The sequence below is a fragment of the Falco cherrug genome, chromosome Z (genome assembly GCF_023634085.1).
Source record: "Falco cherrug isolate bFalChe1 chromosome Z, bFalChe1.pri, whole genome shotgun sequence".
In the NCBI taxonomy this organism is placed as follows: domain Eukaryota; kingdom Metazoa; phylum Chordata; class Aves; order Falconiformes; family Falconidae; genus Falco; species Falco cherrug.
Window position 1 is genome coordinate 16,028,422 of NC_073720.1, and position 22,397 is coordinate 16,050,818.

General features: G+C 39.8%; 1 protein-coding gene across 1 annotated transcript in view; it reads right to left on the bottom strand.

The window, feature by feature from the left end:
* OXCT1 (3-oxoacid CoA-transferase 1) overlaps positions 1-22,397 on the bottom strand; it is an 86,136-nt gene that overhangs the window by 24,650 nt on the left and 39,089 nt on the right. Inside the window, exons 8-13 of the mRNA XM_055699092.1 lie at positions 15,767-15,874; positions 13,005-13,116; positions 12,428-12,522; positions 11,703-11,751; positions 10,086-10,158; positions 9,238-9,313 (exon numbers count right to left, since the gene is read on the bottom strand). Of these exons, the coding sequence (XP_055555067.1) occupies positions 9,238-9,313; positions 10,086-10,158; positions 11,703-11,751; positions 12,428-12,522; positions 13,005-13,116; positions 15,767-15,874 (513 nt within the window). The remainder of the gene's footprint in view (positions 1-9,237; positions 9,314-10,085; positions 10,159-11,702; positions 11,752-12,427; positions 12,523-13,004; positions 13,117-15,766; positions 15,875-22,397) is intronic.

A 22,397-nucleotide genomic window follows, 5' to 3' on the forward strand; every position in this document is an offset into this window, starting at 1 on the left:
ATGTATAAAATTATACTCCTAGTGCTTTAGGTTATACTGACCTCTACAGATCATAAATTAAAATATTATTTTAAAAATTTGCATTGGGTTTCCTCATGTCTTCAGGTAATGCTTTTTGATAAGGCTTAGAATTTTTGTATAATTTTCTTTCAATTTATTTAATTATTAACACTTAAATCCTTTAGCTTTGGCTACTCCAGCTCAGAGCATTAAAAATTAAGGCTGCTGCTTCTAAAATTCAGTGATAATATATTTACATTTTCCAAAAACAATCCAGATCTATCTATGCAAACTGCATTACCCTGGACAATTTACATCACCCTCGTTCCCAGTCCCTTAACTGCATTACCTTAGCTACCAAAACATGAATTTTATACTCCAGCAGAAGAATATACAAGCTAATATTCTTGCTCAAAATTGTATTTTTTATATTATTTGTAGGGAATAGAGATGTTAATAATATCAGTCCCAGTATCATCCCTGAGGCTGCTGCTTCTTAAAAGAACTGCTAAGCATGAGGCTCTGAGCCTGGTGGTTTAGGAAATTGCCAGTTTCCTTGGCACCTTTGCATATAACTTGTCTGCCCTCGTGGACTTACACGTGACCAATTTACTTACGAGTCCTCAGTTGCCTTCTACGATGGGCACTATCCACCCTTCCTCAAGTTCTACCACTAGCCATATAGACTATGCCACTGAAGTCTAAGGCAAAGATGTTGAGTACCTCAGCAGAATCATAGATTCGTTTAGGTTGGGAAAGACCTTTAAGATCACCAAGTCCAACCATAAACCTAACATTGCCAAGTCCATGACTAAACCGTGTCCTTAAGTGCCACATCTACACATCTTTTTAATACCCTCAAGGATGGTGACTCAACCACTTCCTTGGGCAGCTTGCTCCAATGTTTCGCAACCCCTTCCATGAAGAGATTTTTCCTAATGTCCAGTCTCAACCTCCCCTGGCACAGCTTGAGGACATTTCTTCTTGTCCTACTTCTTGCTGCTTGGGAGAAGAGACTGACACACATGTTGCTGCAACCTCCTTTCAAGGTAGACAGCAGTAAGATCCCCTTTAAGCCTCCTCCTCTCCAGGCTGACCCCCCCAGTTCCCCCAGCTGCTCCCCACCAGCCTTGTGCCCCAGCCCCGGCACCAGCCCCCTGCCCGTCTCTGGACACGCTGCAGCCCCTCTGTGTCCCCCTGGCAGTGAGGGGCCCAACCTGAACACAGGAGTCGAGGGGCGGCCTCGCCAGTGCCCAGTGCAGGGGGACAGCACTGCCCTGGCCCTGCTGGCCACGCTGTTCCCGGCACCAGCCAGGGTGCTGCTGGCCTCCTTGGCCACCTGGGCACACGGGGGGCTCATGCCCAGCCGGCTGCCGACCAGCCCCCCCAGGCCCTTTCCCCCCAGGCAGTTCCCAGCCCCCTGCCCCCAGCCCGCAGCGCTGCGGGGGCTGGTGTGACCCACGGGCAGGACCCGGCACTCAGCCTGGTTGAACCTCACACAACTGGCCTGGGCCCATCGCTCCAGCCTGCCCAGACGCCCCTGCAGAGCCTCCTGCCCTCCTGCAGATCAACGCTCCCCCCAGCTGGGGGTCACCTCTGAACTCACTGAGGGGACACTCCATCCCCTCGTACAGGTTGTCGATAAAGCTATTAAACAGAACCGGCCCCAGCACGGAGCCCTGCGGAACACCACTGGTGACCCCTCGCCAGCTGGATGTAACTCCATCCCCCACCACGCTCGGGGCTCGGCCAGCCAGCCAGCTTTATACCCGGCGCAGAGTGCACCTGTCCAGGCCACGAGCAGCCAGTGTCTCCAGGAGAATGCTGTGGGAGATGGCGTCAGAGGCTCTGCTAAGGCCCAGGTAGGCAACATCCACAGCCTTTCCCTCATTCACTAGGTGGGTCATTTTCTTGTAGGAGACCAGGTTTGTCCAGCAGGACCTGCCTTTCACAAACCTGTGCTGGCTGGGCCTGATCCCCCAGTTGTCCTGCACGTGCTGTGTGATGGCACCCAGGATGATCTGCTCCATAACCTTCCCTGGCACCGAGGTCAGGCTGGAGGCCTGTAATTCCCCGGATCCTCCTTCCTGCCCTTCCTGTAGATGGGCATTACACTGGCTGACCTCCTGTCTTCTGGGACCTCCCCAGTTTGTCAGGAGTGCTGAGATATGATGGAGAGTGGCTTGGTGATCTCTTCTGTCAGATCTCTCAGTACCCTTAGGTGGATCCCATCCTGCCCCATAGACTGGTGCAGGTGTAAGCAGGGTAGAGATCAATAACTGTTCCCTCTTGGACTGTGGAGACGTCATTCTGCTCTTCCTCACCCCTGTCTTCCAGCTCAGGGGGCTGGTCTTACTGTTAAAGACTGAGGCAAAGAAGGCACTCAGTACCTCAACCTTTTCCTCATCCTTTGTCACCTTGTTTCCCCCAACATCCAACAGAGGATGGTAGATTCTCCTTAGGCCTCCTCTTGTTGTTAATGGATTTATAGAAACATTTTTTATCACCTTTTACAGCAGTAGCCAGACTAAATTCTAGCTGGGCTTTGGCCCATCTAATTTGCTCCCTGCATAACATCGTGACATCCCTGTAGTCCTCCTGAGTATGTTACCCTCTCATTAATGATATGCTTCATAGTTATACTATTCACCTTTAGTAAGTTTCCACCTACTGAAAAGTGATATCACAGACATTTCATCCGTTTTGCTCTTTCAGATTTACCAACTGCCAGCTGTAGGGCTCCTCCATTACTGGTTCAATGGTTCTTCAGTCATATCAGTTGTCACATTATTGGCTAGGGAATGTACAGAAATGCACGGTAAGAAGGCAGAGTCCCTGGTGTCACCAGGAGACATTTCAGAAGTTCTGGTGTTTTGTTTTGACCTATGCCCAGCCTCTGATCCATGTCACAATGGCAACAAGAGTCATGTAGCTTCTATTAGGAAGGCTGTAGAAAATAAACCAATACTTCATAGTAAGATGTAGCCACCAGAAGAGCAGCAGAAACTGTTCCATGAAGTGCTTCTATTCTGAGGGTCTCAAAAAGTCACTGGTAGAAGAACTACAAACAAATCACATACAGGCAGGGAGATGTGCAGTCAATCCCACAACCTCTAAAATCCCAAGTGAGACAATCTAAACTGCCACTGCAACCAGGACTGCTACGACAGTGCATGCTCATGCTGCTGCTCTGTAGATGCAGTGAAGCTGCTGGCTGGCAGAAATTTCTGACAGTAACTTGCGAAACACAGATAGGTCAGCTACTGTGTCCCTCGCTCATGAAGCAAAATGCGTCTCCATCCAGTAGCTCCCAGCAGCCGTGGGCTCCCATCTGCTCTGGCCTCTCTGCCCTACTGCATGGCTGTCTCCTCAGCGTTTCCATATCTCTTAGCTACCTTAGCTCTCTGTTCCCAGGGGTTACTCAGAAGTTTCCCACCTCCTCCTCCTCTCCCTTCACAGAAACCCTTTTGTTAGTTAGAGAAATACCAAAGGAAGGAAGACAAAAAGCCATTAAGTATTAGTGCTTAATGGAATAAAATTACCAGTAAACACCAGTGTTGAGGAAATAACTTCTGCCTAAATGAACAGCACCGTTTATTGCATGTGCTTAAAATAGTCTTATCCTCTTCTTTCTTTACCCACAGGATTTTCCTCTCCATTAGAAAATAGCAGATAAGAGCAAAGGGCTGTAACTATTGCAATGAGCCTTCCTTAGCTCAGTTCCTAACAAGTGCAAGTAAATACACATATGCATGATCTAGACCTCAAGTGTTATCGAGCTCTTATGGAACAGAACGGACAGCTTCAAAATGGTGCTTAGCCAAAACACAAAACTTAGGAGTTATTACTTGCCTCTGAAATAATGGTGAATACCATAATTCCAAGAACCCAAAAGCTACAGTGTATAAGAAATACTTAAATCAATCCCAAACACACAGCTACATTTAAAACATTACAATGAAATACAGCTTAAAGTTTCCTTACACTAGTTTTCAGCAAAATCGATCTTTGTATCACCCTACACAAATCCTGTAACTAAAAAAAATGTATCTTGCTCATAATTCAACTTAACTGACAATAACATATCATCTTACAACAAATCAACTGCAACAAATAAGATATTTGACAACAAATATCTTAAGGGTGGGTGTCAAGAGAACACGGCCAGGCTCTTTTCAGTGGTGCCCAGTGACAGGACAAGGGCAACAGGCACAAACTGAGAACCAGGAAGTTCCACCTGAATATGAGGAGGAACTTCTCTACCTTGAGGATGACAGCACTGGACCAGGAGGTTGTGGAGTCTCTTCCTCTGGAGACATTCAAAACCCACCTGTATGTGATTCTGTGCAACCTACTGTAGGTGAACCTGCTTTAGCAGGTGATTGGACTAGATGATCTCCAGAGGTCCCTTCCAACCCCAACCATTCTGTGAGTCTGTGATCTTATTTACAAGAAAAATAGGAATTATACAGGAATTATTTACTTTTTAAAAAAAGAAAAAGCAAAAAAAAATGACATATCTATAGCCAAAACCAAGAAATAATTCGAAAAACAGAGGATGGTAGTTAATCCTTACAAAAAGTTCACAAAACATGGCCTTGGAGAAGGAGCAGACACCATAAATACTTCAAGCTAAGAAGTAACAACTTAAGCTCAAGAAGAACCAAATAGCTAATGACAGCAAACAGAAAATTACTTGAACTATGTGTGAACTATCCTAATTAGCATACTAAAAGATCCACCCTTGAGCCAAGAAAGCCCCCTACTAACAAAGTCCCCGCCCCCGCAGAACAGTGCTGTGAGAAAAAAAATAATGCTGTACTTTTAAAAGGAGATGAGGCCTGTAAGAACCAATCAAAATTGTTTACAATTAGTCATATTTAATTGTTCGAAGTCTATGTATACAATGTTTTGCTATGTGATGAGAGGTGGGCTAGCTTCATGGGTTTACTGCCTAGCACCCATCTCTGAGCAGACATGCAATAAACCGTTCTGTGAGTGGATAGGCTCTTGCACACTGGGTGAAGAACCCAGATTTGGGGTAACAGGAAAATCTGAATGCCACATGCTGGTTAATCCTATTTTAAAAGTCTGTACTATAGAATAAAATAACACATCAGTAAAGCAGATTAAGAATCACCTGATCACCTGACAAACATCTCAAAACAAAGTAACCAAAGGGAAATGACTGCTGAAATCAAGTATATTTACTCAGAAATACAAACTCACTGTAAAAGAAGTTTGCAGACAGCCAAAGGTTAATAAGCGTGGCAAATGACGATAGCAAAAAGACCCCTCATAGTGTAAGCTAGTAAAAAGGTACACCTCAAAGGTAACAAGACAAATAAAAGCTACCCAAAGTTGTATTTTGCACTTTCCTGTTTTGAAAACATACTTGTTATTCATGAATTTGGGGCCGAACAGAATGGAGAGACATCTTCATAAGCAAAATAAGCAATTTCAGATATGGAAAATAATGCCCTCGATTTGGATACAAAACTAACATCATCATCTTTTGAAGAAGATAAAGCACTGAAGGAAGGAATATAAAAGTCTGCACAGTTTTGAGAAAAATTTAGAATACAAGCTAAAGTTCAATGTTTCAAGAAACACATTTGTAAATGAATCTGCCTTATTAATGCAAAATACTGACTTTGTGTTTTGATAGTTCAGATCTTGAAAGACAAGCCACAAAACCCATCAGTAAATGAATTTCAACATCGTGATTGGAAAAATGAGTTTAAATTCTATATGGTAAATAGTATGATGAAAGAAAGTAAAAAGTGCACAAAGCTACTGGAAAAGCAACTATTACTTAGTTTACCCTGAAAGCACTGTGAATGCTGTACTTTTTGATCAGTCTAAATCTAGGACAAAAGCTAAAGTGGAGTTTTCAGAAGAAGTTTAGACTGCTAAATGTTTTGCTTCAACACAGGTGTTACTAGCAAGTTGAAAATATCACAAAAGTAATACTGATAGTCTCCACTTGTGACATATCTTTGGAAACTGGTGCTAACAGGAATCAAACAAGCTCTGGATAGTCAACTAAATACATTGGGAAAATATCCGTGGAAAATACCCTGATTTTGAAGTTTACCTGAATACAGCAAAAGTTGAATATTCACCATTTTCTCTAAAGATAACAGTGCGTGTACTCTGAACACATACTTAATTTCTGATTTAATACTTGAACATCAAAACATACTTTGTTGTATGAAATATAAATACATGTAGTTTATAAGTTCAGAAAATGCTTGTTAACCATGACCAAGTTTGTTAAACAGAAAAGACAAGCTATGAAAACCAACAAAAGTTGGCATGAGAAAATGGCAATACGTGTTGATTTTAACTGCAAGATTTAATTTAAAATGTCCTGCAACTCTATTTACAAATATTAGAATGAATAAACCCCCAAATACTGCTTGCTAAAAAGCTTTGGAACATAGCAGGCAAGTCTTAGGAAAAGCCAAAGGGAACAGAGCTCAAAACAAAAACAGAACTGGAAATACAGCACAATGGGCTTTTTTTTAAAAAAACAAATAAAAAAGTCACCCCATGTAAAATAAAACCAAGCAAGAAAAGAAGTGGTACATTGTTCCAGCTCATGATACTGCTTTTCAAGAATGAACGAACGCTCTAGTGAATAAATTTTAGATTCAGCACAGATGGAACTGCATGAAATTTTATATGCTGCGTTACCAATATGGTCAGTTGAAATTACTGGGATTTTTTTGGCATTAAAATCTACCCACTGATGATTCAGCAGTGCCTTTTTTCAAACATTTCAGCTTAATAAGCTATCACTAGACCTGCTTTTTTGCTGGTTTACCAGGAATACTTTAGAGCAGGAGTCTTTATCTATTATTTGTTTGCTTAGGTATTTTGAAGTATACACCTCTTACCACTTCAATTTACAAAAGCAATGACAAAGCAAACAAAGCAATTATTCCTACCTAAAATTCAGCCCACAGCCTTATATAGTGGCCACTTATATAAGCCACACTTACATAGTGACTTTCATTTTGCAAAAGTATAAAGAAAATGTCAGTCTAAGACAACCGAGATAAACAAAACCAGGATTTATCTGACAATCAAAATAAACATGTATAGATTAAAATAATCTTGCACTGAGCCTATAAGAAAATCTCTAAATACTATTTACAAAAAAAATATTTGAGCTTATACTAACAATTTACCTTTAAATATTTTTCTAATCTATCTTCAAAATTTTTACAGAAAATGTAATAATTCAGAATAATTTTTAAAAACCACTATGTAAGCAAGTAATTTCTACTTATATAAGACAACACAGCCACCACAAGTTAATGTGAAGAAAGTGCTTTCACAAAACCAGAGCTACTTCATCCAGTAAGAGTAGTTCTTAGACTGATATGAAGGAAATATACCCCACTCAGCTTGTCAGTGTCATATATCTGCAGTACTGGACTGAAAATGTAGACTACCTACCATTTATTTACATGAAACATGTGGCAAAAATAGTTTACTAAAAAGTTTGATTTAGCTATTTAAAATACATAATTTGAGTGACTTATCATACCTTTGACATACAGAGCAACAGATAAATCAGTGAACATCCATTTCAGTTACCCAAGGTTGCATGTCCTTGAAAATTTACACTATCATATTATTGCCTGGGCTCAAAGAGCAAACCTAGGGTTAAAAATGTAATTTGAATTATCCCTTGTATTTCAAAGTGTGTGGGGGTTCCTCTGCGGAGGCTGGTTTAATTATTTTGTGTTCTAGTGACAAGTTCTTTTAACTCAAGACAAAAAAAAGAAATTGGAATCGGACAATGCAAAGCTAACCAGTATCACCTAATGTACATCATATTGGACTCCTATGGTATGTCTGACCATCGGATCACGTTTAAAACAGAGTTCCATCAAAAGAAAAAACAGCAATAGGAAAGCACACATAGAATCCTAGAGAGATGTACTAACATCAGCCATTAATCTTCAGACTGTATTTTTCAGGATATTAATTGGATGACACTGCAAGCAGGAAAGAGTCTTGAAAAAGCTAGTACTTGTATCAGTGGGGTCTGAAAAGATCTAGCCAGCAGTGGCCTGTCCCAGTTCTGTGATGGTAAAACTGGGTTGTGCTGTGAGAACACCTAAGGAAGACTCTTCTTACGGATTTATCTCCTATGTGCCATACTCCAACCTAGCCATAACTCCTTCACATCCACCACAATCACACAGACACCTGGATTAGCCCTTGAGATAAATCCTTTCTCCCACATCTGCCTGTACAGACCCCGTCTTCGTCCCCTCTCACTGAAAGCAGCTTGTGCTCCAGCCACTGCTCCACGACTTGAGCACTCACAGGCCTGCTGGAGAAGTCACACAGACTTCTGGGCTCAACTAATGCTTCTCCAAGAGACAGGACATTCATTTTGGTTTCTTTCCTCCTCCACTCAGCTTTCAGTTTTCAAAGACTCTCCTGAGACCTTTAGCACTGCTCAGACAGAAATACGCCTCAATACCTTAAACGAGGATAAAAATAATTTCTAGAAATCTCTTATACAAACTGTATCAGAAAGTACCATATTGAAAGCTGTTGAAAATATCAACCTTGTAAACCATGTGAAAGATATGTACATTGTTCAATGTTAAAACATAAACTGTGTTCACAGAATGGCTTAATGTCATCAGCTGCTTAAATTACTTATATTTAAATTACTTATACTTTGCTTATTTTTCTACTGTTGAAACCCGTAGGACTATTCAAGTAAAGACAACAGTATGCTGCCTCCTAGATGTATGCAAAATGGCAATGCTGTGATTCTTTGACAGGACCACTGAGAAAAACAATACAGACTGTTTTCTAAGGTTTTATGATGAGCTACATGCTATTTCGAAGCTTTCTTCAAGTTCTTGCTCTAGGTACAACTACACAAGACTTGTCATCCTCAAGAAAAAGCATCAGCCCTCAGCAAAAAACCTGTGACATTTCCTTCCAAGAGGAACGAAAAAGGCTTATATAAATCATGTTTAGCTTTTCACAGTGTTTAGCACAAGCATAATTTTAAGGGGTGACTCCTGATTGCTTGGTGCAAGTGGTACGCAAGGAAGCCTGTTAACCTTAAATACTCTATTTAATGCTTTAAGCTTCACAATCCCTCTGCTTCATCCAATTTCTCCTTTGCCTGACCCCCAGCTACATTTACATTATGCTAAATATAGTGTACTGACAGTAGCACAAATGCCTACTTACGGGAATCATCCAGTTGGCCAGGTCACCGTACTTGGACACCTGCATAGCTCCAAGCATTGTCAAATCAACGTGACCTCTGGCAGCAGAAAGTGTGTAATTAGTATATCATGTTCAAGTAACAGCCCACAAATCTTAACAAGCTTTTTTTCACATTCTTATTTCATCAATATAAAAACCGTGGCATAACACAGAGGTAGCAATCATTTTGTCACACATTTAGTTGGTTTTTTTTCCCCTCTAGATGTAGCACTGATGCAAATTTTTCTGCCTGACCACCAAGCCTCTAAAAATATTATTACTTTTGTCTGGTTTTGGTTAATTGCATGCACAGTCAATCAGCTCTGAACTCATACTTTTAAGTGCACTCTTTCACATATTTACATGCACTCATCATCTTTTCAGAGCCATTAGGATTTAGTGTTTGTTTGCATCCAACCTCCTTCCCGAAAAAACAAACAAGAAACAGGTGCAGACAGTGAATTTCCATTAGGGAGGTGGAATGAGGATCACAGTTGCAAGCTGAGCAAAAACAATATACAGAGTGCAAGTACAGATTAGATACTTGGAAATGACCAAAAAGTAGTTTGTTAAAATATAGTTGTAAATGTGTTTATATATGGCCAGGTGATGGTTGACAGGAACATAACTACAGTACCTATTAGTTACACTGTTTTTCTATTTCCAATAGCTAGACCTAATCCTCTCTAAACCACCATAGATTAAATCCATGATCATTTTGCAGGTAGTTAAACGCTAACCACATTTCAAATAATTACTGATGACTTCAGTCACTGACTCAGTTTATTCTTTTCATGTTTCAAAAGATCACGGTTTGTGTTGTTACGTACCCTCTTATCATTGCAAATGATTCATCACTAGAGAAATAGGAAGAACCTGGAAGAACAGTGACTGTCTCCTTACCTGGAAAAAAGAAATAAGCTATAGTATGTATGTACTTTGTCTCTTTGACAAATGAAGTCACAGCTACTAACCAAGAAGTAATTTCTTTTTTAAAAAATTCCTCTGGATTATGTAGAACTATGGATCTGATTACACTTAGTATGTCACCTGTAAACCTAATCAATCATAATGAATTGTGAAGCACATCGGTACAGTTTTTAACAAGAGGATTGCCCACTCTTTGACCACCAGACAAGACATCAGTGACACTAAAGACGAAGAAATCTCTGTGGACTTCAGCTCTCTATTCACAGAGAAAGTGAGAGATAATTCTCTTTTGAAACAAAGACCGACCATCTTCAGGAGACAGGGAGGTTGCAAACAAGAGCAAGCAGACCAGACTGAATGGTCTAAAGTGATAGCCGTGTAGAATACAGAAAAATAAATGACAGATCTAATTTACTTCTGTTTTGTTGGAGTGCAGAAGAAAATGTACTTCTGTGTGTTGTACTGTTCTCTGCACAGTGGAATGCACAGGGAAGTGTCTTATTTTGACTCTGTCCAGAGCCCTCTCTTTCCTTTCCTTTCCTGCCAGCACTTTGAATCAGTCTAAGCAGCAACCTTGTGTACAGAGAGACTCTGGAAAGGTTTTTATTATAAGAAATAAGTCAAAGGTGAAATTCTAAACCAAGCATGGGAAACTTGAGAGAAAAAAAAAACCCAAAGACTTTAGCACCAGGATTGTGAAGAAAAAGTTAGTGTAACAACAAAGGGGAAGAAGAATGAGACAACATTATACAGATTCTAGAAAACAAGGAAAAAGACAATGAGATGAACTACAAGGGTGGGAAAAGGGAAGGAAACACTAGAAAAGTTAAAATAGAGACCCAAGTTACCTGCTTTAATTTACTGAGTTCACTTGGTGTCTATTATATGCCAAGACACTGTATGGAAATTAAATTTTGACACACAAAACAGTACAGGATTAAGGTCATACAAACGGTCTTGCAGTCAGATAACAAGAACTCACCATGCTAACATCCAGACTGGCTGAAACTACCTGAATTGTCTTACCCTATCAGGCACCCACCCAAGGCAGTGGGAGAGAGAACACAGCCTGCAAGCAGCAACAAGGAGCAAGAACCCTTGGATAAAGTGAAAGCTAAGTAGAAAGATGCAGGCTGAGGACCATAAACCTAAATTGTCAAACACCATTTTCTAGAAGACACAAGGTGAAAAGTAGCAGGAAAACAAATTCATGTTTGCATACAGGCTTCACAAAACAACCTCATTTCTGAAAAGGAAGATTTGACTCTTTATTGCCTGACCTGCAAGAGAGTTGCCTTCAGTAGCTACTAAAATGCATCAAAGCATAAGCTCTCAAACCAGAATTCTAAACATCTCCATTGGTCAAAAACAACCTTCACTTAAAAGAAGACAAACACATTAATATTTGTAAGTAAATGAAACAAAAGTCTGGGATCAAATACTGAATCGAAAGAAAATTTTTAAATTAACAATGAATAATCATTTTCAGTAAGTTAAATTTATTTAAAAGATTTTACCTGCATTAATCAGGTCTGGATCTACTTCATTTTCAAGTGGATAAGGACCCTGACAACAACATAGACATATGTCAGTTTTATATTAAAATATCTTTTGAGATACAATTAATAACTGCTATATTATTTCTAATGCTTTTTAGTGAAAACTGATCATCACAGACATGCATTTTTTTATCTGTAGCAGAGCAACATCCCTGATGATACAAGCCACAATCTAAATCAACTAACATCAGGACAGATGAGCATACTCTTAGAGGTTGTTAGAATTACTAAGCAATCACAAAGGGGGGGTTAGTCTGGTTTGGGGGTTGGGTTGGGTTTGGGTTTTCATTTTTTTGTTTTTAACCAAAGTGAAAGACATTTTTCAGAAAAAAGTATGTTGGTGCAACTTCATAAAGCCATACAACAATGAAAATACTATCCACTTTAAGATGTATTTAAAATTGTGTTTGTGAAGATTTAGAAGGTTTGGTCTTGCGAACTACTGAAGTTTCTGACTCCTTCCAGCAAAACATGTACTTAAGAACATACTTGAGAAAGTAGCTCTGTAATTCTGAAATAAGCATTTCCTTAAAAACTTCCTTGTGCTACAAGGGGAATTTTATGATCATGCAATGCGGCATACATTTCAATATGATTATAACCAAACTGGGGGTGGGAAGGGAATAAAACCTAGTCACTGCAAGGTAAGTACACTTCAATAAGTGACCACAATATATTCTTACCAAACCCAGGACTCCATTTTCACTCTGTAAGTGAACAGTTATGTCTGGACTGATGAAGTTACTGGCCAGCAGTGGAATTCCAATACCCAGATTAGCTGAAAAGAACCGATTAAGGCACAAACCAGTACATAGCTACTGCAAATTAGTAAATTTAAAAAAGTTATCAATGTACTATGGTTAGAACTGTTCTCTTCACAAACACTTTCATCTTTAGTTAGATGGCTCATAATTGTGATGACTTATTTTGCCATTTGGACTGTCTAATTGCATTCTGTCTAATGCCTTACACGATAAAAAATCCACAGTGTAAGTAGGTTTCATTTCCAGCCTACATAACTTTTTCAAGAAATTCTTCCAAAACATTCAACAGCTAACAAACTCTCCAGATATGTCTAAATAAAAATTCCAGGTACCCTATGTCCTAACATCCCATCTATATCAATAGTGTGTTAATAAAATGAGAGAACCCCAGGCTCCAAGAAAGACAATGAGTAATTGGTAATTGTCTTAAACAAACCAGCTGTGGTTGTTATTCTAGTAAGTCATCACTTTAATCTACAGCACAGCTGAAGGATACCATACATGCCATCCTCAAACTCTAAAGCAGCCCGTCTGATGATCCTCTCCCTCACGTTGTCTCCTTGTTTTTGTTTGGCTTTTGAGTCTTCAGGCTTTCTAATTGATAAGCGCTGCAAAAGAAGAAGTAATCTTAAGTAAAGATTAGAATCCAGATTCTTGCTTCTCAAGACGCAAGAGCCTGATTTATGATTGCACTGATGTACTTGGTCCAAGAGTAACGTTATTTACCCATCTTCTAAAAAGACACGACCTTTTATTGTATCAGTTCAAGCTTATCTAAGCCAATGGAGTCATCAAATAACTCCAATATTAGCCATAGAGCACAATGTTATTTCTTCGTATTACTAAGGCTGAGAGAGAGCACATAATACATAGACAACTGGTTAAGGCGGCATCAAGCATTACTGAGATTCATTACCCCAGAGATACCTAAGATTTGTAAAATGTCAGCCTAAAATACAAATACTGCTCTCTTTCTGCATTCACTTAATTCAGCTGTGCTGTTCTAGATCTACATGCATGAGACAGACAAATGCCAGTCATCTAAAGACATCTGGAGTTAAGCAATTAAGTTTTCAAATATAAATCTGTATATACTTGCACAAATCTGCCTGGAATTGTTTCCTGATATTTCTGGCTTTACATTGATGCTTTCTAAATCACATCTAGGTGAAAATGGTATGACACTCAAGAAGTTTATAAGACTTTTTCTGTAAATTACTGTTTACATAGATTATGCCCTTTGCACATCTCTCCCAAGTATGTAAGACTGCTCTGGGCAACACCATGTCCTGCACCACTACACATCTTCACATCCTCTCCTACTTCAGGCCATAATGGATGCATCAGGCAAAACTACCCTCTGTTCCTCTTCATCACCACAGAAGAATTTTGGCAGTGTCTTTTTTCCCCCATGTTGGGAATCACTATCCTTTTAGGCAGTCAGAAAGTCAGTAACAATCCTCTTGAGTTTTCCAGCAACTATCTTTTTATACCTTGGCTATTTTCCTTAGAATTGTTTCACTTGCTAGTTATGGAAAAGTAAGAACAATCACAGACAGTTTTTCTGCAGCAAACAGAAGGCTGGATAGAAAATAGGGCTTGCACTAGAGGGACCACATTTGAGCCAAATTAGGCAGGAACTGCCATTTAGGGCCAGTAAGAATTATGACAGGCTACCTTCTCTTTATTCCTCATCTCTCCTCTTGCCACTTATCATACTCGAGGCTTTCATACGTATAGCCACTTTTCATACATAATCTTTTTACGGAAGAGTAAATAAATCTGCCATTTCCTTCCTATACCTCCATTTCCTTCCTATACCTCTATTAATGAGAGGCGCCACAGAGAATTACAAAATTACACAAACAAAATCAATCTGTTACAACTTTTCTGTGCAGTTTATACTATCTTTCCTCACCACCCCACCCCTCACCCCCGGCTTCTCACTTCCTTTTTTTCTTAAGCATATAAGGGGACAGTTGACTAGGTAGGTGTATTCACTTATGCAGTCAAGACAATCAGGTCGACAGTCATCTCTTCATCCACTGACAAACTGCAATAAGAACAGTAGTTTAATAAATGCAAACCAGATTTCTCTCATGCAAGGTAAAAAGCCTTTCTGTGAGATATTGCATCCATTCAGAAGAAGGAAACAGGCCATTAACTGCAGTCTAACGCAACATGCCCAGAGAAAAGAAAAAAAAAAAAAGTCTGACACATCTGTTTCCAGTCAAATACTCAACAACATGCAATATGCTTTTGCAGAATGAACAGATGGAGGGGCGAGAAAAAAAAGCTTTTTAATGTTAACATTCATGAAAGAGTTTATGTAGAGAAAAGGCCTTGTATGACTTCCTAGGACTTTCTGACTTGATTTTAGTACTAAAAGTTTAATTATTACAATTTCTTTCTGCACTTCTTTTTTTCAAGACTCTTTTTTCCCTGTGCAATGTATCTCCCCCTTCACCAGCTCTTCCGATGACATTTCGAATAATTCCCACCTCCAGAGTATGGAGACACAGAATAAATACAGAATTTTCAATTGCACTTTAAGAGCATTGTCATATCACCAAAATGAATACAGGGACATAGCTTGAGTGAGGCAAAGCCACAGAAGCAAAGAAGAGCAATTACATACTCACAATTTTCTTGAATGTTTTCAGTGATGGAGTATTATTGCTGCAATTTTTAATAGCTATTGCCATTTTTTATTCAGACCAGAAATACCACTGGGTAAAAACATTCCAGATTAAAGAAAAGGAAAGAAAGGTTCCAGGACCTTTGCAGTGTAATGTAATTCAATACATGACAGAAAAGGGGCTGAGATTGGCCCTATGTGCCCGTGTCAAAAGCTTTCCAGTAGAAAAGAAAGCATCTATTTGTCAAAGTCAGCTCTTAGTCTGACTGTTCTCCTTATTGTGTCTACAGAAGGTGAACTGAGAAGGAAGGAGAATGAAATAACATTTTCCATCAAATTTTCAACTGTGTTAAAACCATCCAGGACTTCAGGACGTTGCTCTAAATCATTCAAGGACCCATACCAGAAAGGCTGAGCTATAACAATGCCCAATCCGCAGGCCTCATCCTAACTACTATCTACCTAAGCTGGTCTAAGCTCCAGCATTTAGCAAAACGCTGACAGGTCTTTCTCACACTATTTTCTCAGTGCTAAGACTTGGTGGCTAGAACAAAAAATCCTGTAAATTCTAAAATACACCCCAAGCTGAAATACTTGTGACCAAGAGCTCAGCTACTTACTTCAATTCTCTTCTCAAACTTCTCTCCTTGTATCAGACGATCAACATAGATTTTGGGAACATGAATGTCTTCTGGGGCAAATGCTCCTATATCAACAATTTCTTCTACCTACAGAGAGAAAAGGCAAAGTGAAAATATTTAGGAAGAAATATTCAGTGAGATATTTTATTAACAAAGTCTCAAATATTAAATACACAATGGATCAAGTCCAGAAAACTAAGGAATGGAACAAAACAGACCCACTCTTTAAACCAGGCTATTTTAGATGCTTCCTCTTCTTCCATACATACATACAAGTTGGAAGTAGTTAACATTTTAAGAGCCCGATTTGTACAACTACCTTGAAGAAATCTATCACGTACAGTTACATCACAGTTGTTTGTACCTATAAATAATTGCCATCCAAACAGAAGGAAACAATGTGCTGGTAATGAAATGTCAGAGTACAAAGCATAAGCGTGAATTTTAAGGAAACTAACCCAGAAGCTGGCTTGAATTTTCTCCATAGTGTGCTCAAAAATAAATCAAAACATTTGAACCATAATAATTGACTGCAAGAAAGATGTGAAGATCTAGAATTCTCTACAGCTCGTGAAACAGATTCAGCACAAAATGGCACTGATCCACACACAGAACATTTGAAACATCACCTATTTGGAGCACCACAGACAACAGGGTTTTCCTTCCTTTTATGTCTGAGTTCAGGGTGGTCTAGCTGAAGACCCTGCTGTGGCCAGATGCCTGCAGTACAGACCCTCAGACATGTCCAGTGACTTCCCTGACAAGTCTCTGGTGCAGAGAGCACATCTTACTCTGCCACAAAACAGACATTACTGGTTAGGGCTGTACTTGCATTTGACCACAGAGAAAATGTATAATGTTAAAGCAACAGGTCAAAGAAAACATCTGAAACAACCTACTCAAAAAGAAATTAAGTAAATTTCCAAACTGCTTTATCACCAGAAACTAGTTAAACTTTCAGGAATGTCCCAAGTCTAAGAACCCCAAAAGAAGACCCAAGGTATGACATATCAGTAGGGGCACAGCATGTAGCAGCCACCACCAATGAAGCAAGATTAAAGAGATTAAAATTCAATTTGACATCCTACTGTTACTGCACAATGTGATCAATAATAAAGTCTAGAGTACATCCGCTAGACAATTACCTTCCTACTGTGCCTTGCAGTGTGACAATAAACAAACAAACAAATCCACCCTAAAAGCAGCAAAGAGAAAGGAAAGATTAACAAACCAAAGACCACGGGATCAGGTTCAGATAATCCCTAAAAAAAGCCCTGGGGTAAACAGACAGGAAGAGACAAGTTGTGAAATATCTAAGTCCAAGGTGGTAAGGAAGAGGCAGTAACAGCCACAGTGACACCAGCCTCAGTGTTCACGGACAGCAGAATCACACATCCAGAAAATCCTTATCCACAAGATAAGGAGACAGTCAAATCAGTATTTTAAAAGTTCAGACTACTGTATTCATGAAACAAGTGGTGCAATCACATCCATGCCCTGTCTCGCTTCAGTTTATTATTTAATACATCCGTTTTAGAATTCATAAAGAGACCACAGTCAAACACAGGGCAAAATGAAAAAAAATCCTGAAGCACACAGATGAATCACACTGCACTCAGTGCTGTAACTGCTATCACAACATACTCAAAAGGGAAGAGGACGAGACAAAACTTTTCAATGAAGCCCAAGCAGAAATGATCGGCTACCAGCACAATTCCCAAATTCACCTTTTCTAATTAAATTAGTCTTCACTTTATGGGGTGGAAAATTAGGCCTAGGGAATACTAATTGCTACTGATTTGAACTTTCTCATTAAAGAACTACATTTACTTGCTGCAGGTATTATAGAATAAAAATCTTTGCTGGCACAATTCAACCAACTTCAACAGAATTATGCTGTCAGAAAACCCGACACACTATGCCTCCACACATAGTATACACAGAATAAATAATTTAACCAACAATAAACGGTTGGGGTTTGTTATTAGTCACCCCATTCCCTTAATTGGTTAGTATTTTGTGTCTTTGTAAACAGCAGTCAGCATGATTGCTTTTTTCTACAAGAACCACCAAAATAATTATTTATTATTTCAATGTACTATCCTAAATTAACATAACACAGATAAAATGTATTTTGTCCTACAGATTTCAAATGAGCCTAAGGGTCCCTGCAGACTGGAACTGTGGGTAGTCTGATGCTGGCTGAACACCAGGTGCCCACCAAAGCTGCTTTATCACTCCCCCCTCCTCAGCAGGGCAGGGGAGAGAAAACATAACAAAAAGCTTATGGGTCGAGAATAGGACAGGGAGAGATCACTCATCAACTACTGTCACGGACTCGATGTGGGGAAATTAGTTTCATTTATTACCATTCAAATTAGAGTAGGATAATGAGAACAAAACCCAAAACTTAAAAAAATGCCTTCCCCCCCATGGCTCCCTTCTTCCCAGGCTCAACTTCACACTACATTTCTCTACCTCCTCCCCCTGAGAAGCACAGGAGGATGGGGAACAGGGGTTGCGGTCAGTTCATCACATGTTGTCTCTGCTGCGCCTTCCTCCTCACACTCTGCCCCTGCTCCAGCCTGGGGCCCCTCCCATGGGAGACAGATCTCCATGAGCTTCTCCAGCGTGAGTCCTTCCCACAGGCTGCAGCAGCTGTTCATAAACTGCTCCAGCATGGGTCCCTTCCACGGTGTGCAGTCCTTCAGGAGCAGCCTGGGCTCCTCTCCCCACAAGTCCTGCCAGAAGCCTTTCCCAGCACAGGCTGCCCATGTGGTCACAGCCTCCTTCACACACCTCCCTGCTTCGGTGTGGGCTCCTCCACGGGCTGCAGGTAGATATGTGCTCCCCCTTAACCTCCACGGGCTGCTGGGGGACAGCCTGCCTCACCACGGGCTGCAGGAGAATCTGTGCTCTGGCACCCAGAGCAGCTCCTCCTACGCCTTCTGCATTGATCTTGGTGCCTGCAGAGTTGTTATTCTCCTATACTGTCACTCCTCTCTTTTGCTGCAATTTGTTGCACTTTTCCTGTGTATCCCCCTTCTTAAATACGCTATCCCAGACGCACTACCATCACCACTGATGGGCCCTGGCCTGTGGTGGGTCCATCCTGGAGCCAGTTGGCATGGGCTCTATCAGGCATAGGGGAAACTTCTAGCAGCTTCTCACAGAAGCTGCCCCTGCAGTCCCTTGCTACCAAAACCTTGCCACACAAACAGAATACAAGCTTTGTGTTCACAGGCAGCCCCCTGCTATTCTTACTTATGTTCCGCAATTTCCATGTTCTACCATTATGTTAATAAGCATCAAGTGTAATTAAAATGAAATATTAAAATATCTGTGTAGCAATAAAATGGATTTTTGAGAAGGGATGAAAAATTTGCATGTAATGTCTGCACGAATACATACAATCTAATTCTGCAAGTGAAATTAATCAGCACGTTTATAAGAAAAAGAAAGAATTCACACAGGGGAAGTACAAATGTCATCCAATTGCTCCAACTCTCTCTCCCAACTCTGCTACAGGGAACTAGATGATACTCCAGCTGAGATACTGTAGATGGGCTGCCAGCAGCCTCCATCAGTATTGCCAGCACTGATACCGCAGATGAAGGTGGGCCGGCAAGCGTGAAACTAGGAAATCTGATGACTAATCATCAACTTAACTTTCTGTGATCACTGCAAGACATAACCCAAGGATCTTTGTAGATAAGAACGATAATGCAAAAATAAATAGTTCCATAGCGGGGCATATTCACTTCCCTTTCAGGTTTCATATTCTTTTATCAGTCTTTTCTGTAACACATTCACAGCCTAAGCCTCAATGAGACATACAGGACAGCATTCATATTAATAATTAAAAGGATCTGTGCGAGTTTTCTTCCTGTTCTGCTGTCCATCTTCTCTATCCTTATGTTCTTTCTTCTCTCTACTTAACTTGCCTCAGGCTTATTTTGTCATGTACAGAAGAATCTCGCTAAACATAAAAAATCATTGTATGACATCCCACCCAAGAGACTTAAAGTCTGGCAAAGCGTAAAGAGGGAACTAATCAGGGCAGACCACCTCCTGCACTTTTCTAAATCAGCAAATCAAAATATTCTGGTACCATTTAGATTGCCTCGATCACCTGTTCATTTTAAATCTTAACTTCATCAATGTGCTAGAAGATAGAAAATGTTTACATCTTTGCTACACAGGTAAAGCTAAAGAGTAACTTCAAGAGACCATATGGGCCGAGTTCCCTCTTCTAGGAAGGGTCTGATGCATGATTCAAGAAATTCTTTCATTGTTTCAAGAGTTTCACAGTATTGGTTTTCCTCCTGGGTATAAAAGTTCTTGCAAATCTTGTCTGCTGACAATGGGAGCAGAATGAATAAATTCAATCATTTCTGAATACTGCTTTATCTGCAAGATAAACCCAGAACACGAAAGCTGTTCCCTGCTATGATTCACAAGAGCCTTCTGCTGTTCCTTTTGGTATCAGCACTCATAGAATCAATGGTCATTTGTTTCATTTCCTTCTGTAATTTACATCTACTTTTCCCTTCTTAAGTTTGATTTATTTTTGCTATTTTTGAAATTCAGCTACTCTTCTAGAGTTTTATCTCAGAATTTCTGAAGGCTTCCAGAGAGAGAAAGGGAACCTGGAAGGTTATAGACTTCCAGTAAGAAAAATAAAGTACTCTGGGTTTTGATCAAAAATTGGCAAGAACATTACAATGACAAAACTATTCCTGCCAAAACACTTGAAAATAAAAAGGCCTTTCCTTTGAGTATGCACCTTGTAACCTTTTTCTGCAGCTTAATTAGGTCCCTTATGATATGTGTTTTCAGCTGTTTTAGTTTTAAATCTCAGTTTTCATAAAACTGCGCTATAACCAGAAATGACAATATAATTCCTTATTATGGGGAAAAAAAATCCAAAATTTGCATGGGTGGGTGGGTGAAAGAGAAAAAAGGAGACTGGGGGGGAGAGAGAGAGCTTAACAAAACCTATGCATTTTTAAGTAGTTTTACACTGGCTTTATTAAATCTCTCTATCACTATCTTAATTATTCTAGTATACTTCAGTTCTTCAAACTGAAATGATAAAAATATCCAGCAGAACATAAGTAGAATAAAATATTAAAAATGGTCAACTGACCAAAACAACAGAAAAATGAAATAAAATCTAGCCCTTTAGATGCTCAAGACAAACTCATTAGTGTACTTCTACAGTTTACTACTGGAATATTCAGGATATCACTGTAAAATTCATTGTAACATTTATAAAAACATAAAAAAATCTAAAAAATTAAAAACCACAGTAAAGGTTATGAATAAAAATTGTGTCTTCACTCAAGATCACAGAAACTGTTATCAACCATTCCCCATCGTTAATGACAGACAAGAAAAAGAAGTCAGTCTTAATTTTAATTGTTTAGACCAAATTTTACAAAGAGCTTTGATACTGTAAAACAGTGGAATACACTCTGAAAACAGGTCATTGAAAATTAAGAAGACACTACTCAAACTTACTGGGCTATGGAAAAGAACAAAGTAAGTTAATATTTACTTAGTTCTGCCTGCATTCAGGGAGATGATACAGAGGGTTTTTTTACTCTAAAATCAGCCAGACTATGAAATTTCTACTCCTGCCAAACTCCTATTGTAATGAAAGGACAGTCAGTTGATAGTCACCCTGAAAAAGGGACATTTACAACTTTTAGAAGCTAACAGCTACCAAGTAGTCTCATAAAGGCACATCTTGGTCAGTAATTGTCACGTTATGCTCACATCAGACTTAGAATTAATGTCTTCATAAGCATACTGAGGGGCAGGGGAACAGTAAACGTCTGTAAAGTTCAGATTTATTAGAGTACCTTTAGTCTAATGAGATTAACCTGGGTCACATTAAAGGTCCATTTAGTCCAGTAACCCTTCTTCATGGCAAAGAACAAGAGCTTAAAAGAGCGTGGTGCTCCTGCTTCTATTCTCCCAGCTTCTAGCAATGTGCAGTTTAAGGATGTCCTCAGTCAGAGGCTGGACATAGGCAACTTTGCTTCATAGCTTCTGATGGACCATGGACTTGTCTAATAGTTTTCTTGGGACCTAAAGACTATCATTGTATTTCTACAATTCAACTCATATGAAAAACATTTCTCTTTATCTCTTGTAATTTCACTGTGTGCTTCCTTCTCTTTACAACATAGGAACAGGACACAGCTGTTCTTTATTTGCCAGTTCCATAAGAATGAAAATCCTATGGACAGTGAGGTGTGTTGCCAGTACGTCATATCTGATCCTTAGGGAAGCAAAGCTGACATAAATCTCCTAGGTTTGTCTCCAGGTTTTCTGTCACGTGGCTACAGATCCTCATAAATTAGGAGCCCCTGCTAGATTACACTCATTTCACCTTTGTTTTCTCTGTTCTAAATCTCCTCAATTACCTCCATTTCTGGTTGCCTCAGGCTTTATCTCTGCTCTCACATTTCTATGCACTTGCTGCCTGTTTCCTCCAACTGAGGCTTTCCATTCCTTGCATTCAACATCTCCCTCCACGCTGTGCTGCTGACAGCAAAGAAAAGACTGCACTAAATCACCTGCTTCAGGTACTCATGCATAG